Source organism: Antedon bifida, chromosome 8 (genome assembly GCF_963402885.1).
Source record: "Antedon bifida chromosome 8, ecAntBifi1.1, whole genome shotgun sequence".
NCBI lineage: Eukaryota > Metazoa > Echinodermata > Crinoidea > Comatulida > Antedonidae > Antedon > Antedon bifida.
In genome coordinates this window covers 20163029-20183033 of record NC_136233.1, presented here as the reverse complement: position 1 = coordinate 20183033, position 20005 = coordinate 20163029, and the positions used below count along the sequence as shown (strand labels likewise).

General features: G+C 30.9%; 2 protein-coding genes across 3 annotated transcripts in view; both read right to left on the bottom strand.

Moving 5' to 3' along the window:
• Window positions 1-4656: 4656 nt before the first annotated feature.
• Window positions 4657-13504, bottom strand: LOC144849939 (uncharacterized). Of its 2 annotated transcripts, XM_078707071.1 has the most exons (13): window positions 13377-13504; window positions 12664-12957; window positions 11774-12082; window positions 11205-11315; window positions 10629-10817; window positions 10166-10196; window positions 9964-10078; window positions 8944-9006; window positions 8439-8469; window positions 7859-8011; window positions 6254-6595; window positions 5467-5839; window positions 4657-5425 (listed from the first exon to the last, which is right to left on the bottom strand). In XM_078707071.1, the coding sequence occupies exons 1-12, from the start codon at window positions 13432-13434 to the stop codon at window positions 5478-5480; spliced, it is 2058 nt and encodes a 685-aa protein (XP_078563197.1). In that variant the 5' UTR covers window positions 13435-13504; the 3' UTR covers window positions 4657-5425; window positions 5467-5477. The 2 variants fall into 2 exon arrangements, with proteins under 2 accessions (XP_078563197.1, XP_078563196.1); XM_078707070.1 differs by having other exon boundaries at window positions 4657-5839.
• Window positions 13505-16476: 2972 nt separating this feature from the next.
• Window positions 16477-20005, bottom strand: part of LOC144849885 (uncharacterized) — a 78527-nt gene continuing 74998 nt past the window's right edge. The window contains exons 24-27 of the mRNA XM_078706985.1: window positions 19845-19928; window positions 19590-19687; window positions 17977-18123; window positions 16477-17537 (exon numbers count right to left, since the gene is read on the bottom strand). Coding sequence (XP_078563111.1) covers window positions 17220-17537; window positions 17977-18123; window positions 19590-19687; window positions 19845-19928 — 647 coding nt within the window. The 3' untranslated portion in view covers window positions 16477-17219. The remainder of the gene's footprint in view (window positions 17538-17976; window positions 18124-19589; window positions 19688-19844; window positions 19929-20005) is intronic.

Here is a 20005-nt window from a genome sequence, read left to right as displayed (position 1 = left end):
TTTTGGAAAAAATCCCTGTACTATAGTACAGGGAAATTTTCGAAAAATGGCCAATTTTCGACCCTTTTATTTTTAGACATAAATGGTTACTATAGGATAATAAACATGCGCAGAGTCGAATAATGGGTTCTGCGCATGTTAATTATGCTATAGTAACCAATTATATCGAAAAATAAACGGGTCGAAATTTCGCAATTTTTGGAAAAAATCCCTGTACTATAGTACAGGGAAATTTTCGAAAAATGGCCAATTTTCGACCCTTTTATTTTTAGACATAAATAGTTACTATAGCATAATAAACATGCGCAGAGTCAAATAATGGGTTCTGCGCATGTTAATTATGCTATAGTAACCAGTTATATCGAAAAATAAACAGGTCGAAATTTTGCAATTTTTGGAAAAAATCCCTGTACTATAATAGTACAGTTAAATTTTCGAAAAATTGCAAATTTTCGACCCTTTTATTTTTAGACATAAATGGTTACTATAGCATAATAAACATGCCCAGAGTCGAATAATGGGTTCTGCGCATGTTAATTATGCTATAGTAACCAGTTATATCGAAAAATAAAAAGGTCGAAATTTTGCAATTTTTGGAAAAAATCCCTGTACTATAGTACAGGGAAATTTTCGAAAAATGGCCAATTTTCGACCCTTTTATTTTTAGACATAAATTGTTACTATAGCATAATAAACATACGCAGAGTCAAATAATGGGTTCTGCGCATGTTAATTATGCTATAGTAACCAATGATATCGAAAAATAAACGGGTCGAAATTTCGCAATTTTTGGAAAAAATCCCTGTACTATAGTACAGGGAAATTTTCGAAAAATCGCCAATTTTCGACCCTTTTATTTTTAGACATAAATGGTTACTATAGCATAATAAACATGCGCAGAGTCGAATAATGGGTTCTGCGCATGTCGATTATGCTATATTAACCAGTTATTTCGAAAAATAAAATGGTCGAAAATTATTTTTAGACATAAATGGTTACTATAGGATAATAAACATGCGCAGAGTCGAATAATGGGTTCTGCGCATGTTAATTATGCTATAGTAACCAATTATATCGAAAAATAAACGGGTCGAAATTTCGCAATTTTTTGAAAAAATCCATGTACTATAGTACAGGGAAATTTTCGAAAAATGGCCAAATTTCGACCCTTTTATTTTTAGACATAAATAGTTACTATAGCATAATAAACATGCGTAGAGTCGAATAATGGGTTCTGCGCATGTTAATTATGCTATAGTAACCAGTTATATCGAAAAATAAACAGGTCGAAATTTTGCAATTTTTGGAAAAAATCCCTGTACTATAGTATAGGGAAATTTTCGAAACATGGCCAATTTTCGACCCTTTTATTTTTAGACATAAATGGTTACTATAGCAAAATAAACATGCGCAGAGTCGAATTATTGGTTCTGCGCATGTCGATTATGCTATATTAACCAGTTATATCGAAAAATAAAAAGGTCGAAATTTTGCAACTTTTGGAAAAAATCCCTGTACTATAGTACAGTTAAATTTTCGAAAAATGGCCAATTTTCGACCCTTTTATTTTTAGACATAAATGGTTACTATAGGATAATAAACATGCGCAGAGTCGAATAATGGGTTCTGCGCATGTTAATTATGCTATAGTAACCAATTATATCGAAAAATAAACGGGTCGAAATTTCGCAATTTTTGGAAAAAATCCCTGTACAGGGAAATTTTCGAAAAATGGCCAGTTTTCGACCCTTTTATTTTTAGACATAAATGGTTACTATAGCATAATAAACATGCGCAGAGTCGAATAATGGGTTCTGCGCATGTCGATTATGCTATATTAACCAGTTATTTCGAAAAATAAAATGGTCGAAAATTATTTTTAGACATAATTGGTTACTATAGGATAATAAACATGCGCAGAGTCGAATAATGGGTTCTTCGCATGTTAATTATGCTATAGTAACCAATTATATCGAAAAATAAACGGGTCGAAATTTCGCAATTTTTGGAAAAAATCCCTGTACTATAGTACAGGGAAATTTTCGAAAAATGGCAAATTTTCCAACATTTTATTTTTAGACATAAATGGTTACTATAGCATAATAAACATGCGCAGAGTCAAATAATGAGTTCTGCGCATGTTAATTATGCTATAGTAACCAGTTATATCGAAAAATAAACAGGTCGAAATTTTGCAATTTTTGGAAAAAATCCCTGTACTATAGTACAGTTAAATTTTCGAAAAATGGCCAATTTTCGACCCTTTTATTTTTAGACATAAATGGTTACTATAGGATAATAAACATGCGCAGAGTCGAATAATGGGTTCTGCGCATGTTAATTATGCTATAGTAACCAATTATATCGAAAAATAAACGGGTCGAAATTTCGCAATTTTTGGAAAAAATCCCTGTACTATAGTACAGGGAAATTTTCGAAAAATGGCCAATTTTCGACCCTTTTATTTTTAGACATAAATGGTTACTATAGCATAATAAACATGCGCAGAGTCGAATAATGGGTTCTGCGCATGTCGATTATGCTATATTAACCAGTTATTTTGAAAAATAAAATGGTCGAAAATTATTTTTAGACATAAATGGTTACTATAGGATAATAAACATGCGCAGAGTCGAATAATGGGTTCTGCGCATGTTAATTATGCTATAGTAACCAGTTATTTCGAAAAATAAAATGGTCGAAAATTATTTTAAGACATAAATGGTTACTATAGAATAATAAACATGCGCAGTGTCGAATAATGGGTTCTGCGCATGTTAATTGTGCTATAGTAACCAGTTATATCGAAAAATAAACAGGTCGAAATTTTGCACTTTTTTGAAAAAATTCCTGTACTATAGTACAGGGAAATTTTCGAAAAATGGCAAATTTTCGACCCTTTTATTTTCAGACATAAATGGTTACTCTAGCATAATAAACATGTGCAGAGTCGAATAATGGGTTCTGCTCGTGTTAATTATGCTATAGTAACCAGTTATATCGAAAAATAAAAAGGTCGAAATTTTGCAATTTTTGGAAAAAATCCCTGTACTATAGTACAGGAAAATTTTCAAAAAATTGCAAATTTTGGACCCTTTTATTTTTAGACATAAATGGTTATTATATAACACCTAAATAAATTCCTGTCATTTGATTGGACGATTGTGGGTCACATGGCGTGCAATAGTACGCACTATTAAACGATCGTTTAATAGTACTTTTTTAAACATTTTGTGTACGAAAAAAAAAAACGTTTCGCGGATGAAAAAAAATTTAGAATACAAAAATTACATTGAAATACAACAGCGCCACCTGTCGTCCTGCCTCTGTTTGTAAACACCACCGCGAGATATGCAAAAGCAGCAGATTTTTGTGTACGATTTGGAGATATATGTACTAATTTCATTCAAAAAGGCATTTAAATTAGCTTTAGATCGTTTTTAGGATTTTGATTACTTAATGGGGACATCCCTACAAGACGTGGAATCGTTGTAAAAACCATAATTAGTCAAGATAAGTTCCAATTGTCTGTCGAAGTTTTGCCTTTCAGCCAATCTAGCCTAGTACTACTACACTAGGTCTAGCCTAGCTAGGCCTGTTAGTATTAGGCTAGGCCTAGCCTAGGCGTTTTAGCCTTGCTAAGCATAGGATTATTTGGTTGTTTGTTGACATAATTAACACTAAAGTAGGTGTGTTTATAAAATCCATATAAATATAACATTAACATTTAATATTATAATATTACTGTTTTAATCAATCTGAATGAAATGTAGGCCTCTTGGCTAGGGCTACCTTATATTTGATTCAAATGACAGGAATCTATTTAGATGTTATATAAAACAAATAATGAATGTTTAATATTCGTGTAATGGTACAAATAATGGCATTTGGTGAATGATGAAAGGTTACATCAACTCGGCGTTGCCTCGTTGATATAACCTTTCATCATTCACCTCATGCCATTATTTGTACCATTACACTCATAAACATTCATTATTTGTATACTATAGCATAATAAACATGCGAAGAGTCGAATAATGGGTTCTGCGCATGTTAATTATGCTATAGTAACCAGTTATATTATTGTTTTATATGTACATATATTGCGTTATATTTATCGTATAGACGTATAGTCAACATTTATGTCCAAAAATAAAAAGGTAGAAATTTAGCCATTTTCGAAAAAATTGCCAAAAACGCACTTTTTAAAATACTGTTATTATGCAATACTATTGCTATATATGTGCATATATTGCGTTATAATCATCTTATAGACGTATAGTAAACATTTATGTCAAAAAATAAAAAGGTCGAATTTTGGCCATTTCTTGAAAAAATCCCTGTACTAAGATTTTTTCAAGAAATGGCCAAAATAGGCACTTTTTAAAATACTGTTATTATGCAATAATATTGCTATATATGCTCATACATTATACAAATAATGAATGTTTTATATTTGTGTAGGCCTAATGGTACAAATAATTAATGGCATGTGAATGATGAAAGGTTATATATCAACTCGGCTGTCGCCTCGTTGATATATAACCTTTCACCATTCACCAAAATGCCATTATTTGTTACATTACACGAATATAAAACATTCATTATTTGTTTTATTAATAAAAATAGTATTCTGTCATTTGAATAAAATAAAAGGTAGGCATAGCCAAGGCCTACATTTGATTCACATTGATTAAAACAGTAACAATTGGTTTTTACTAATTCTATTAAATATTATTATTATTTTTATTTATATGGATTTTATAAACAAACAATCCTAGGCCTGCCAAAGCTAAAACGCCTAGGCCTAATACTAACAGGCCTAGGCAGAAATACAGCAATACGAAACTTCGACAGGCAACTGGAAATCTAGACTAATTAAGTTTTTTCCAACGATTCCACGTCTTGTAAAGATGTTCCCATTAATTAATCAAAATCCTAAAAACGATCTAAAGTTAATTTAAATGCCTTTTGATCTAAATTAGTACAATACTCTCTAAAAATGTACTTCATCGCGAAACAAGTCATAACAAAATAGGTGGCGCTTTTGTATTTCAAAAGCAATAGTATAAACACATATTTTCCAAATTACGCACTTTTTAATATACTGTTATTTTAAAATAATATTGCTATATATGTGCATATATTGCGTTATAATCATCTTAAAGACATATATTATATAGAACGTATGTAGGCCTATACTGTAGAACATGGACATTTTTGGAAAATGGCCAAATATCGACTCTTTAAATTGATGTATTCAGTGCAGATCACATTTTCTAATTCTGCGCATGCCATTCTGCAAATAACATGCGCAGCCCACATTACGTGATTCTGCGCATGTCATTCTGTCCAAAAAATGTATATGTTTTAAGAGAAAAATGTTTAAAGCAAGATATTTCTGACTAATATTCTTTTTACTAACCTTAACATATATTTCTTCCTAATATCGATCTTTCTTCTAACTAAACATTTTCTTACAGCATAGTTTTCACTCCATAATTGCTTTTGACGGTCAGCGTGGCAGATCCTTTGAATAGTTTCATCTGAAACGCCCTCATAACTTTACACACGTACTTGCCATCATCTGCCTTGCTGACGTCATTAATGAACAGAGTACATCTTCCGTTATCTTCCAACTCCGTGTAATACTTGCTGCCTGGTTTAGTGACGTCAGTTGTCGAGGCTATGACGGTGCCGTTAAATTTACCATGTTGGTTGTTTCGGTACCACATAACTCCGGTGATTTCCTCACCTGGTGGTAGGATTCTGCACTCAATATAGGTGCTTTTGTCCCCAACCATTGCCGTCTGATTATATACATGAACTGTTAGGTTACCTGCAAAATAGAACCTTTATTCAACACAATTGTATTCAATTCAATTGCAATTATTGTCAGTAGTCAGACGTTGAATTTCGATGACCTATGACATACAGCATGTAAAGTATGCATTTGTCGTCAAGCTCTGGAGAATCGATTTTTATCTTTTTTGCGACTAGACACAAAAATGTTCAAATGCGCATGTCAAAATCTAAGTTCGTCACCTATAATCGGCTAAATTGTCCTTGGTCGTCGAAAAATCGAAGACTGTATTATGTATATACACATACCTTCTATTACAGAGGAAAGGGACTACTAACACTGTGTCTACATGAAAAAAATGTTTAATTCATATGGAGATTATGCCTACACGTGACATAAATGGTACTTAAAATGTGTCTCCTAACTGTAAACATATTAATTTGTATTTACACATAACGGTAAGAGTTCCCATTCCACTTGCTGCTGCACCGCTGTCATACTCTTCCTCCTCACTGTTTACAAAACAAGCATACTTCCCGCCGTCATCAACTTTAACATCCCGGATGATGAGTAAGCCCCTGCCTTTCTCTTCGTCTATAATTGCCTCGTACTTGGGGGTCCTTTGAACGTAGTCATCGTTGCTAGATGCAATAGCCTCTGTATAATTGTCGAATTTTCGAAACCAAGTGGTGGTCCTGATGGCGCTTGTTTTGGGGAATATTTCGCAGACGATTAAACTACTTTCAGATGCTTCTTCTACCTGCACATTGCGAACATGTGCCACAAGTTTCGCTGAAACAGAATTCATACATTTAATATTTCAATTTGTACTAACTTTTTAGAAAACATTAGTTTAGAAAACGTACAACAAAATCACGTCTGCATTAAACGATTTCCTAGTTTCATAAGCTTTTAATGCCAAACAACATTAAACAATCTTCTCAAGCCACCTTCCGTATCGCTAAAACCCTGAATAATTGTAGGCCTATGTAGGTTATTTTTACAGACTCGACGCATTGGATTGATCACATACATTATTTTAAGATTTTAAGAGGATCGTGAAATGTTACGACCGCAAGCCTATTTATAACAATGATGATTGTAAATTGCTTCAAAAGGATTTAGATTTAATTGCTAAATGGGCAAATGTAAACAAACTTCCCTTAAATCCTGTCAAATGCGTTGTAATGCATGTTACAAGATGTAAAGAGATAGTTAACTGGGATTATACCATAGAATCAGACAATATTCCTAAAGTTACAGAATTCAAATTTCTAGGTGTGTATGTAAATAGTTCGTTGTCTTGTCATACACAAGTTAATTATATATGTTGTAAAGCAAGCAGATTGCTTGGTTTCATTTCAAAATGTAGTAAAAATATGTCCTGGTTAGCTATGTTGAACTTATACAAAGCTCTATTACTTCCAGTGGTTACCTACTGTTGTTCAATGTGGGCACCATTTGAGAAATCATATATTAATAGAATAGAAAGTATACAAAGGAAAGCAACGAGGATAATAATGTTTAGAAAGGAAGGTTCCTGGGACACATCTTATTTTCATAGGTTGAAAGTGCTTGAATTATTATCTATTTGATGACTTGTTTAAATTACATAGACTTTCATTAGGATTTAAGGTGTTGAAAGGTTACTGTCCCCATTCTTTCAATGAGTATATTAAAACTAGTGAAAGATGTCCGGGTAGGCTTTTACGTTGGAAAGGCAATACTTTTCATAATTCTGTATTTGTTTCCTTTCCTAGACTATGGGAGCAAATACCAAATGACATAAAAGATTCACAAACAATTTCAATATTTAAGGCTGCTCTAACAAAACACTATATTTCATGTTATGTATAGTTTATTTGTATTTTTCTTGTATATGGTTTTATCTTAACTGTTTGTATTGTATGGAGTGAGTGCAGAATCTGTTTGGGCTTTAGCCTATTCTCATTCCTGGTTATTTTTACATTGATGACCGAATAAATACTATTATTATTATTAACGGCCACCTGGCCACCACCACATGACTACTGCTCTGTAGCTACTTCTACTTACGTTCGACAGAGAGCATAAAGCTTTTTACATGAGTTTCATCATTTTTCATCAGAACTGTCAGTTTGTAGAGACCAGCATCGTACGGGATCAAGTCATCAATTGTCAATTTGAAAGAACCCGGCTCTCCAAATTCCACAGCATATCGATTTAGTTCTGGAAATGAAAATCGGTTTAGAAAGTGTTCGTGTACTACATGTACTTTACGGTCATTACGCATTTCTTTTAGAAACGTTTAAAATGCATCATTCATCCACTTAGGTTTATTTTTTTCCATACAATATGCAATGTGTAAAGCCCTGTCTACACTATCAAAGTTTATGTGAAAAAAAATGTATCCATATATATGGACATGATGATGTCATATCACTACCATATTTGGGCATATCATTACCATATTTGGCCACTTCACACTTGTTTTGTCAAATAAGTTTGGTAATGTAGACAGACCTTTAAGAAACATCCATTTTACTGAATGATGGACAAACAAAAACACTGATGAACAGATTCCTTTTTATTGTACTGAACAATTATTATCTAATTTTATTTCAAATATATTTAAACGTACAGTGGATTATCATACCTTTATTATCAGATTTCTTCAATGTACCTGACTGATAAAAATATGAAAATTAATTTTAAACGTGATTTACTGTGCCAATCTTAGACAAACCTACTATAGAGCCTGTTTTCTACTTCCCGAATTTATTTGCTCAAATCTTTAAGTTGATTTTTAAAATGTGCTAAGGAAATACTGTAATACACTACATGAAAATGACTGCAAGACAATTTTTGACAATTAGTAAAGAACACAAAATACTCTTTATCAAGAAAGATTGAACTTACACAATTTTACTCGTTTTTTTTTAGATATTTCAAACATTATTTAATATAATAAGAAAGTGTATATCGTGATGTAATATAAATAATAACAAATATGCTAAGGCGGAAATACATAAAAAAATATTGAAACTGTCATCAATGATATAGAAACTGAAATTTCATTACAATATTTAGATTAAATTACGTTTCGATAACACAGTATTAAAATCATAAAGATAATAGACGTCGATAATAATGACACTTACTGTTTCGTATGGAATGTAGTCATAGCCCTGCTGTTTATGTGCACTGGTGCTCTGATTATTGTCCTAAAACAATTGTAAAAAATATAGGCTAGAAGTATGACAAACAAGTGGTAAAACAAGGCCATATACCGACCGACCAACCGACCGACATAGTGAGCTCTGCACGCGACTAAAAAAAAAAACTATTTAAAAAGATCCGATTATTGATTGGTTCCCACTATAGACGCAACACAATGCAACATAAGTGATTTGACCAATCACAAGCAAAGGATTGCGTTGCCTCTACATCCCGCATTGCGTTTCTAGTGGGAATCGAACTTAAGGGATCATCTCGAGGATTGTTTTCCCTTACTCATGACAGCCTTATAGTCCGTGGCGGATCTAACCATGTGTAAATGTGTCGTGAATATTGACGGTACATGTACATAAACTTAGTGAAATAAAAATATATAACATAATAATAATAATCAAAAGGCTTGTGACGCAACGTAAGTAATTTGACCAATCCGAAAGATTATCCGATGGATTATTCAAACTATTGATTGTCATTGGTCAACTCGCGTGCATCGTTTTCCCTTCCGTGATCTATTATGTTTTTTTTATTTCGTTTTATCTTGTTTATACATACATTGTATAATTCGAGTTGTAAAATGAAAACAAATGAAAATGAAAAACTCACAAATTCTTTGTGTAAAATATTTTAAAACAAGGTAGATGATAATGATGACCATTGTCAAGTGTATAGAAAAATAATGAAAAAAGGAGGTAATACGGAAATTAATAAATGTAAACATGTTACTAATGATTGTAACGACATTTAGAATTAACAAAAATGTGTTAAATAATATGATTTTATGTAATGACATGATAATATGAATGTGAATAAAAGTGGTGTTTGCGCCACAAAAGAGAAAAAAAAAACAACATGAACAATATTAAAAATATTGGATATCCTTATATTTGTTGAATCTATACTTCCAATTTGAACATTTTATTGATATAAACCCATGCGATACATACCTTGATTTCGTCATATTTATTTTCCAGAATGAAGTAAGGTCTGACTAAATCATTGCTTGATCCATCCATTGGTCCAGAGTAAACGTTTCCTGACCCAATGGTTTTCATACGAGTGCTGAATAAAAACAAATGTTAAAGTGATAAGTGTTCATGCCAACATTGTTCATTACTTTGTGAAAATCTCAAAGACTACATGTCTTACCGTTTAGCTTCTTTATCTGTTGTTATAAGACCTACATTAAAAAAGAATGTATGAAAGTGATTTATTTATAATTGTATATACTAAAACTGGATGTTGAATAGACATATTTAAAAAAGGAAATACATATTAATCGTTTAAAAAAATTAATAATGCGATTATTCAAAACTAGAATTATTTTCGAATATCCGGAGTCCAGCTATTTTTATGTGGAACGTTAAACATGTACTCAATATTATCTTAGTTGTGTTAGGTTTAAGAATGTGTACGATTTCCAGAAATTGTTGATACACTATTTACAACATTTTAATAAACAGTTTTTAACTTTGCCATTCCATTCAAGCAACTATATGCTAATTGGTCATCAACTATTTTAAAATTGCAATCCAATGTTCAGTTCATCGTCATCGATTATGATTGGTCAATTCTTTTGATTTTGTTTTAACTTATTAGACTCAAACTGTACCTGTATTAAATGTAACAATGTGATCTGTTTTGTCTTCTTCTTTGTTGATTTTGAACCACGAGATACTGGCAATCTTGGCATTCATAGGTTCGTAGGTCAACACAATGTTTGCTGAAGCACCTTCGTTGAATTCGAAGTCATCGTCAACAGATAGTTTGAACGGCAATATTTGTTTCTTAAATGCTGCACCTAAAGGTAAAAATAATAATAAACAGTAAGTAACAATTGTTTAGTAACATGACGGATTTTGAGGAGGCACACCCATCCATCCCTCCATAATCTTATTTTGTATAATTCTATAGCCTATCAAACAACTTTAAGCTACATTCACACGGTTCAGTGTTAGATAATGGAAAATAAATCATGTAAGGAGTTAATTGGGCGCGGTCTTCCGTTCCGTGTAAATATAGCTTTATACCACACAAGTTATCAACGGAATGTGATAAACAACATGTTTATCATTAATTTATTGGAGGCCTATACATATTTTCTTTTTTTAAAATTTCATTTACTTCTCTTCTCATTAAATTATATTGGTCCTTTTAACTTTTGCTGTTGGTCTTAGTTTCTTCTTACCTTTGAACATGAAACCCAAAGACATTCCAATAATTATAACTACAACGAACACAGATATCCAAATCAAGATAAAGGTCTTCTTCCTATCCTTTTTATCAGGAAGCTTAGAATCTATTAAAAATTAAAATTTATGTATAATGTTTTACTATTTAATCATTGTGTTTTTGATGAGATATTTTAGTCAGTTTATATATACCAAGTATATACTGTGTACTACACTATACTGTAAAAGTTTGAAAATTATGCATTTTTTACTTTTTATTTACTATAATTACAGGTATGAGTAAATTCTAGAAAATAATGAAAAAGGTGAGGGTGATATAGAAAGATTAATATAATGCATAATGTATTTGTGATATATGACGAACGAATAAAAGTAATAGTTTACACCACAAAAGAGAGAGAATAAAAAAAAGTTTATTTGTAATGCAGTAATGAATAGTAAAAAGAAGAAAAACCCAGAATGAATGAAAAGGAGAAAAATATATAAGTGACAGTGCTGACAATTAATCGTAGAGCTAATATAAAAAAAATTAAGTAAGATAATATAATTCTCCATTTATACTTACTAAATGAGTCCAGTCCTTCTAAATTGCTCGACTGGTTCATAATACCTTCACTTGTTCCAACAGTAATACGACAGGAATAGTTTGCATCAGTTTCAGATAACGTATGAATAACGAGCTTAATCCTAGACTTTTCTTCAGGTTTCTCAGTGTATTTGGACAAAGTGGTATCTAGCATATTTCCATTACGATACCATGTTACGTTTGGTTTCACTTTGGGATATATTTCAGACCACTGGCAGTAAAATATATCGACATTTACATCGTTTCCAATGTCATCGGTGGATGCAGTGAGAGTTGGCGTATCCATATCTTAAAAAAAATATCGACGAAATGACTTAATAATTATTGTTCTTAAAGGCAGACATACTTTTTAAACTATTACATAGGCATTTGGTGGAGTCTAGGTTTGGTATGAAATAGAGCGGCAAGAAATAAACGTTTAAACTTTATCAAAAACAATCAAACTACTGTAACAGAAACTGAGGTTTATAAACATTTCTACTGAACTACTGAATAATCCATCCATTCTAAAAGTAAACAAATAATAATTCAAGACATCTTTGAAAATACCGTGTTAGTATAATTACTTTCACTCCTAATTTAAAAAAGCAAATACAATATTATACATTTTCGAATAAATACTTGATTTATTTCATGTCCCATTAAAAGCATGGAGTTATCAATGTTTAGGCTATACCTAATAAAAGCATACACATATCATAGGGGAATCAGAGAAAAGGGTTAACTTTATATTGTAAATTCCTTTCAATCAACCTTTCAAATAATAGGCATATTCGGAATCTTATTTTGTATTATGTTTATAGTGATCCTAAAAGAACTGACGTAATACTGTAGGCCTACTGTTATACGAACACTTATAATTAACTCACAATATACATCAAGTTGATATGTCCTGGACTCTTGATGTTCCTCGCCACTTTTAACAACTTGAACAGTGTAGTATCCTGCATCATTTCTGCTTACATTTCGTATCATCAAATCTCCATAGGCATTAACTATTGAAAATCTGCCAGATGTACTTGCATTAGAATTAACGATAACTAGCTTTGCATTTATTTCTTTACCTTTGAACCAACTTACTGCATGTATTTTATCATTGCGAATACCACCTCCAACGGTAATTGTGATTGAATTACCTTCTAAAGATAGTATAACATCTGAGGCTAGAATAAAAAACACAATACAATGTTACCAAGTCTATTTTTAGTCTACAACAAACACGCAACCAAAAAACATAATTCAGACAAAATATAACAATACTACCACCGTGCAGTAAGCTGGAGTAATATCATATTTATCTCAAAAGGATGTAGGCATAATGTTTTTTATATGCACACAGATAATGCACGCAAACATTATGATTATTATCAGAAAAACAAGAAAACCCTTTTAGTTCGCACTCTACAACTTAGTAAAGTTGGGCTCTTTATTTGCTTGCAATGTTTGGATTTAATTATTAATTAAAAGCACTAGTCCTATAATACCATAGGCCTACTTGTTATAATAGTGCTGCGATACTGTAAAGAAAATTCAAATCAAATATTTGTACAACCATTTCTGTTACCCCTCTGACAAAACTTACCGATGGCATTCTCAACAAAACACAGTAGGTATACAGAAAGAAACACAAATGTTGCCATTATCTAAAAAAAAGTAAATAATATATTTGCTCAGAAGTATTACTGAACTGAATAATACAATATAAATAACTAGAATATAAAAACATCTTAGTCTGATTATAAAATATGCATAAAGTTAAGGATTTGTCTAAATAGGCCTATATTAAAAGGATGTGCATGCATAGAGACTCATAACCTTAATTTGGTGAGTCTGGTAATATTTTCGAGGATGTAAAACGTATATTGATTATTGATTAAAATGTAGACCTACATATAAATAGTGTAAATAAAAAAAAGTTGATATAAATAAAACAAGAGAGTACTCACCGCACTTCTTGTTCAAATACAAAATACACAATATCATGATAGTGAAAATAATCATCATCGCCTATATACATTCTTTATAAAATAGTTTTGTTTTCAGTTTCCATAATTAATGCTGCACGAATTAACTAATCAAATGCATTTTCATAATATTTAGTTTTCTTCCGGGTAGAAATTTACAGACTACGTCTTAGATATGTTTTTAACTAAACGATTGTGGAGTTGTTTTATTTATATTTTAAAACACAATGCAAAATTGGTAAAAGTGTTTTGGAAACATAAGACGTGTTGAAGAAGTACACTTTAAAAATAGTGTCCTTGGCACTGTAGCACCTACACGGTACTTCTTCTCATGCTATACTCTGAAACAAATAACAACAGCATCCAAGCGCATCTAAAATCTAAAATTATTTGGTTCGTTAAAAAAAATACTCGGTTTGGAGTAATTTATACTTTTTACTATTGTATTATTTTATTTATGGTATAAAATAGGTATTGCATATTTACAATGATTTAAAAGAAATATAAAAATAGAAACTTCATATACAATTAGATAAAAAAACACCGATGACCAAAAGAGAAAAATTCCATACAGAGGAACATAACAGGCGAAAAAAAAATGTATGAATTGAGCCGTCTGGTAATATGAGGTATCGATGAATAGATATTTATTAGTACAGCAAAATTGTTATATAATAAGTTTATGTCTGAGACTGTTTTCATTATTATTAGTATAGCATTCTCCCTTTGGAAACAATCCTCTGGGCTTAAAGGGCCATCCCCTGCTTTCCATGCTTATCTTCTAGTTTTCTTGTATTATTATATTTAATGTTTCTCTTTTTATTTTATTTACATTATACTGTTTTATAAATTTGTACTGTTCTTGGAAAGCAATACATATTACTTATTACTATAATCATTCATTACTACTACTTATTATTTGTACATTCTATGCAATACATTCTAATACAACATATATCCTATACGTAGTATATGTATGTTATACATGTACGCCTACTAGTAACATTACTATTTAGTCTCATTTTTATTTTAGCATACCCTATCCTGTCATAAAAAAATACACACTAGAAATTATTAATATTGATCATATTGGTTAAATTTAGTTTATTGTATAATTTGCCTACAGTTACTTTAAGTAATCATTAATTGCAGCCACGCTCTCTGCTTGAAAAATTTCTCCCGTATTTATATAATTTACTCATTAGAAATCAACTGCATTCCAATATTATAACCCTCTGTTTCTGAACCATAACTGTAAACACACACTATTCCTTTTGCTTGTTCTTTGCCTTCTTTTACACTGTAGTAAGCTAGGTCAGATTCTTCTGCATTCACTGCACCTACTGTAGTGTGTACAACTGACACCAGGTTTTACAACCATCTTCACTTAAGTAAAGTGTAAGATCCTTATTTGTCTCATTTCCATGACTTGCCATTGCTATTTGGTTGAACTCATCTCTTTTGGTTGGTAAACGTACAATACCACCCTTGATATTAAAATAATTTAAATGCAATACAATAATCTGTCATCAAATTACTGTAATATTAAAAGGCAAATAGAATTTAACCAACTCAATGAGGCAGAACTTATACGTGTATTGCAGTATTTAAACAATATAAATGATTAAATATTTAAGAGTGTTATGGTATATTTCCAATTTCTATTTCAGTTTTCACCAATTATGTGTACCACCATTGTGTTGTACAGACATTTAAGTAGGTAATTTAATTGAAAAGATTATTCACATTGTAGTGATGTCAGGTAGTGCATTAATAGATGATACTAAAGAAAGGACAACTAGATACACAAACTGACATATTACACAGTACCTGGTATTCTGTATTCAGCTTTAGAATTGCATTCTCATCCCTGACATCAAATGATTTAAATCCTTTATCACTGTATACATGGAAACGCTGCTTAGAATTCTCAAATGAACAGCTGATGCAAACTTTGTTATCTGCATATTCAACAACCTGTAAAAAAATTACATTATATGACAAATAAGTTATTATATGTTACTATTCGAATCTGAAATAAAATCCACAATTTTCAAGTTAGGCTTCTGAATCTTACTTGTACATGTCTTCCTAAAGTAGCATCTTGTGGTTTAACAGCAGTTACAATATCCCAAGTGTCACCATCATTAGTACTTGTTATCACAACTAGGCTTTCTGCAAAGCAATTTGCATTTACATTAATTTATAATCATTTAAAATCAACTGTTCATTAAACAGTATGTTGCTTATTTCTACTATTCAATGAATCATAAACACAAACTTAGTATCTTAATATTTTGATTATTTAAAAAAAAAACAACAAAGAAAAAATATTTTATGAATGTTTATGAAAAAACTTACTTTCTATAGTCTCAACATTTGTCCAACTTCAAACTCCTGCAACAATCAAAAGCCTTGAATTTAAGCATGCACCATCACCAAAAATGGAAATACATAAACAAGATATATTATACTTAATGAAATTACATTGTAAAAAGTAATAACATACACTTACTCAGACTAACTCCTGAAAGCTGTTCAAATCAAATTGTACATCTTCTGGTCCTGTCCAGTTGATTCCATTATCATCGGTTTTCATCATTATTATCTTCTTCTCTTTTGTGATATTATTTTTTGTAAGACACAATAAAATCAATTTTCCCTTTTTCTCATTTGTCATAAGTGGTACTAGATTCTGAAAACTATTTTTAGAACATTATTCTTTTTTGTTAATTTGTCACTTTTTGAAAAGATACATTGTATATTAAAAAAATACCAAGAAAATCTAACTAAAAAATATCATAGAATATATTTCCTAAATACTTCTAATATCTAATATAGCTAAGCATTATTTATACTATTTATTATTTGTACATTCTATACAACACATTCTATTACAACGTATATCCTATATTTAAGGAAAAATTAAGGCAAATTACTGAAAAAATCAGTGGCTGGAGATACAAAAAGAAAGCAAAAAGCTAAACCAAAACGATAAAGTAAAATAGCCAGCAAAGTTAGCAGAGCTTTCGGACAACACTAGACCTTCATCATTGCAAGTATATTTTTATATATTATACATGTACGCCTAATCGTAACATTATTATTATTAGTCTCTATTTTAGCATACGCTATCCTGTAAAAATAAACTTGTAGAAATTATTAATAATGATCGTAAGTTAAAATTTAGTTGATATTGTTTTAGTTTTATGCATATGGTGTTCTAATTGTAGTTAGAAATTTACATAAATCCTGATCATTAAACTAATTGCATAATATCTCTATTGAAATTGAACGGTGTAGTTCATTCAATTCTGCCATTTGTACACAAGACATTCTAATCAGTAAAAACATGTCTTTAAATGTGTGTAAACACCACACATACTTCCCAATGAACAAATTATTAAAAGCTTTGGCTACAGTTACTTTAAATAATCATCAAATGAAGCCATGCTCTCTGCTTAAACAATTTCTCCTTTCTTTATTATAATTTCTTTGTTAGAAATCAACTGCATTCCAATATTATAACCCTTTGTTTCTGAAACATAACTGTAAACACACACTATTCCCGTTGCTTGCTTATTCCCTTCTTTTACACTGTAGTAAGCTAGGTCAGATTCTTCTGCATTCACTGCACCTAGTGTGTACAACTGACACCAGGTTTTACAACCATCTTCACTTAAGTAAAGTGTAAGATCCTTATTTGTCTCATTTCCATGACTTGCCATTGCTATTTGGAAGAGCTTATTAGTCTTTGTTGGTAAACGTACAATACCACCCTAGATAATAATATAAGACAATACCATTATATAACTAGAATTTAGTTCATCACTGACGAATTATAGGTGATCATTTTTATAATTTGAGTGACATTTAGTTTTAAAAAACGATGCACGAATCGTTCAAATACGACCGCGAAATGCTGATGTATGCCATACTATGACCCGATGCATGATTGATAGTGTGATTTAACAAAATAGCGTATAAATGACGTAATGGATGAGTGATCACGCTGAAAAGCTTATTAGGAGTATATTAAATTACAGTATTTGAAAGACATTGTGACATTTTGGTGATCATTGACATTTAACTTTTTGATTTAATTCTTACACAAAATACAGAAAAATAAAGAATAAAGATTTTATACATTAACAATGATCACCTAATAATATTAAAATGCAAAAATAAATCATTTCAAATGTCACAGGAAAGGAGTACCTGGCATTCTGGATTAGCTTCCAACAACATTTTTTTATCCCCGAAATCATGCACTTTAAATGCTTCATCACTGTATACACGAAAACGTTGCTTAGAGTCCTCCAATGAACAGCTGATGTAAACTTTGTTATCTGCATACTCAACAACCTAATAAACAAGAAATATTTCTTACAAAAAACGCTGCTCGCTTATTGACGTAACAGTTTTAAAGATATATTGTCCCTCTGAAAAATATTTTTTATTTCAAATTTGTTTTTGAATGTGTCATTTCATTGTCACATAATAGTTATTTTACCTGAAAAAATGTAATTTAAAGCAAAAAATACTTAAATTGTCTGTCAGACAATGGTTTTTGGGTTATAATTAAACGTTGTTTTTCTCTTTTTATACGTGAATAAATATTATTTTTTTACAGAAGTGAATAACTTTGATATGAAACACAGGCTGTGTTTATACAACACCCTAAATTTGAACACGTCTTTAATTTTTAGCGTGTTGCACGGGCCGAGGTCAACCCCACAAAAACATTGCAGTTATACATTAAATCGTAATACCGTGTTATACCTTGGTTCATAATCATAACTGTATATATACTCGTATGCATTATGAATTAATATGAGTTTATTAAGGATTTTAATAAAGGATGATTTCGTTTAAAATTTAGTTTAAAATTTAATTTATTCAGTTATTGATTTTTTAAATCTGATTTTGAAATTAGAAAAAAAAATGTTTTAGAATTAGGATAAAAAATATGCTACATTTTGCCAAATTATGCCAACATTTGATTAGCGTTAATGTTAAGTGCTAAATCGATTAAAATATGCAAAAAAAGCACAATTATCTACTAGATTTGGTCAACATTTTCACAGCACATACTTATATTTAACGAGAGGTCAAAACAATACCCTGAGGACACTTCCAACACGCCAACAGCAACCGGGAATCCACAAAATTTTAGGATTCAGCCAAGTAGCCTTTTTTGCAATTAAAATCTCATTACACGGAATCTCTTCGGTGTTATACAACACACTTCTCGTAGGCGTGTTGAATATGCGTGTAATAGCGTGTTGTATAAACGCGCCCACAGACTCAATTTCTGTCACTTTAGTTTATTTTATTGCCAAGGCCAAGTCTGGGGGTCACTTCATCACGCCTAGATACTTCAAGTGTGAAGTATCCTATTACTGTACAAACAAAAACTTTAATGGACTGTTTTGATAATAATTCAATGATTATCTGACAGCGAATTACAGTATTATATTTATTGGTCAAATGGGACTCCTAAATACCAGAAATGCTTTTGGATTTGTAATTTTAGCATGACATGTCACAGACTTTCTTTTTTGGGTCCAGCAGCTGGGACCTATAAATTATAGTCGAGTTTCTATTTTAGCAAAAACGTCAGTCTCTAGTACTATAACTGCTGCTTGCTTTCAGCTTATAAATGAGTCATCTCTTATGACGTAGCGGGCTAGAGCAGCAGCAGCGTGAAAATCATATTATAGGCCAAAGTGGAACTAAAATATGTGCTTACTGTAGGTTACAAAAGTTGCTATATTAATACAAATCTAATCTGAAATCCATTATTTTCAAGATAGGCTTCTTAATCTTACTTGTGTGTGTCCTCCTAAAGTATCATCAGGTGGTTTAACAGTAGTTACAATATTCCAGGTGTCACCATCATTAGTACTTGTTATCACAAATAGTTTTTCTGCAAAGCAATTTACATTTACATTAATTTATAATCATTTTAAATCAACTGTTCATTATTTCTACTATTCAATTAACCCAAACTTAGTATCTTAATATTTTGATTATTCCAAAAAAACTAACATTAAAAAAAAATGTTTATAAATACAGTGACTTACTTTCTATACTCTCAAAATGTTTCCAACTCCAAACTCCTGCAACAATCAAAAGCCCTGAATTTAAGCATACACCATCACCAAGGCCTAAAAAACATAAATTATTGATTACCCTTTACAATAAATGTTTCATTAGCCTATAAGAAAACAGAAATACATAAATA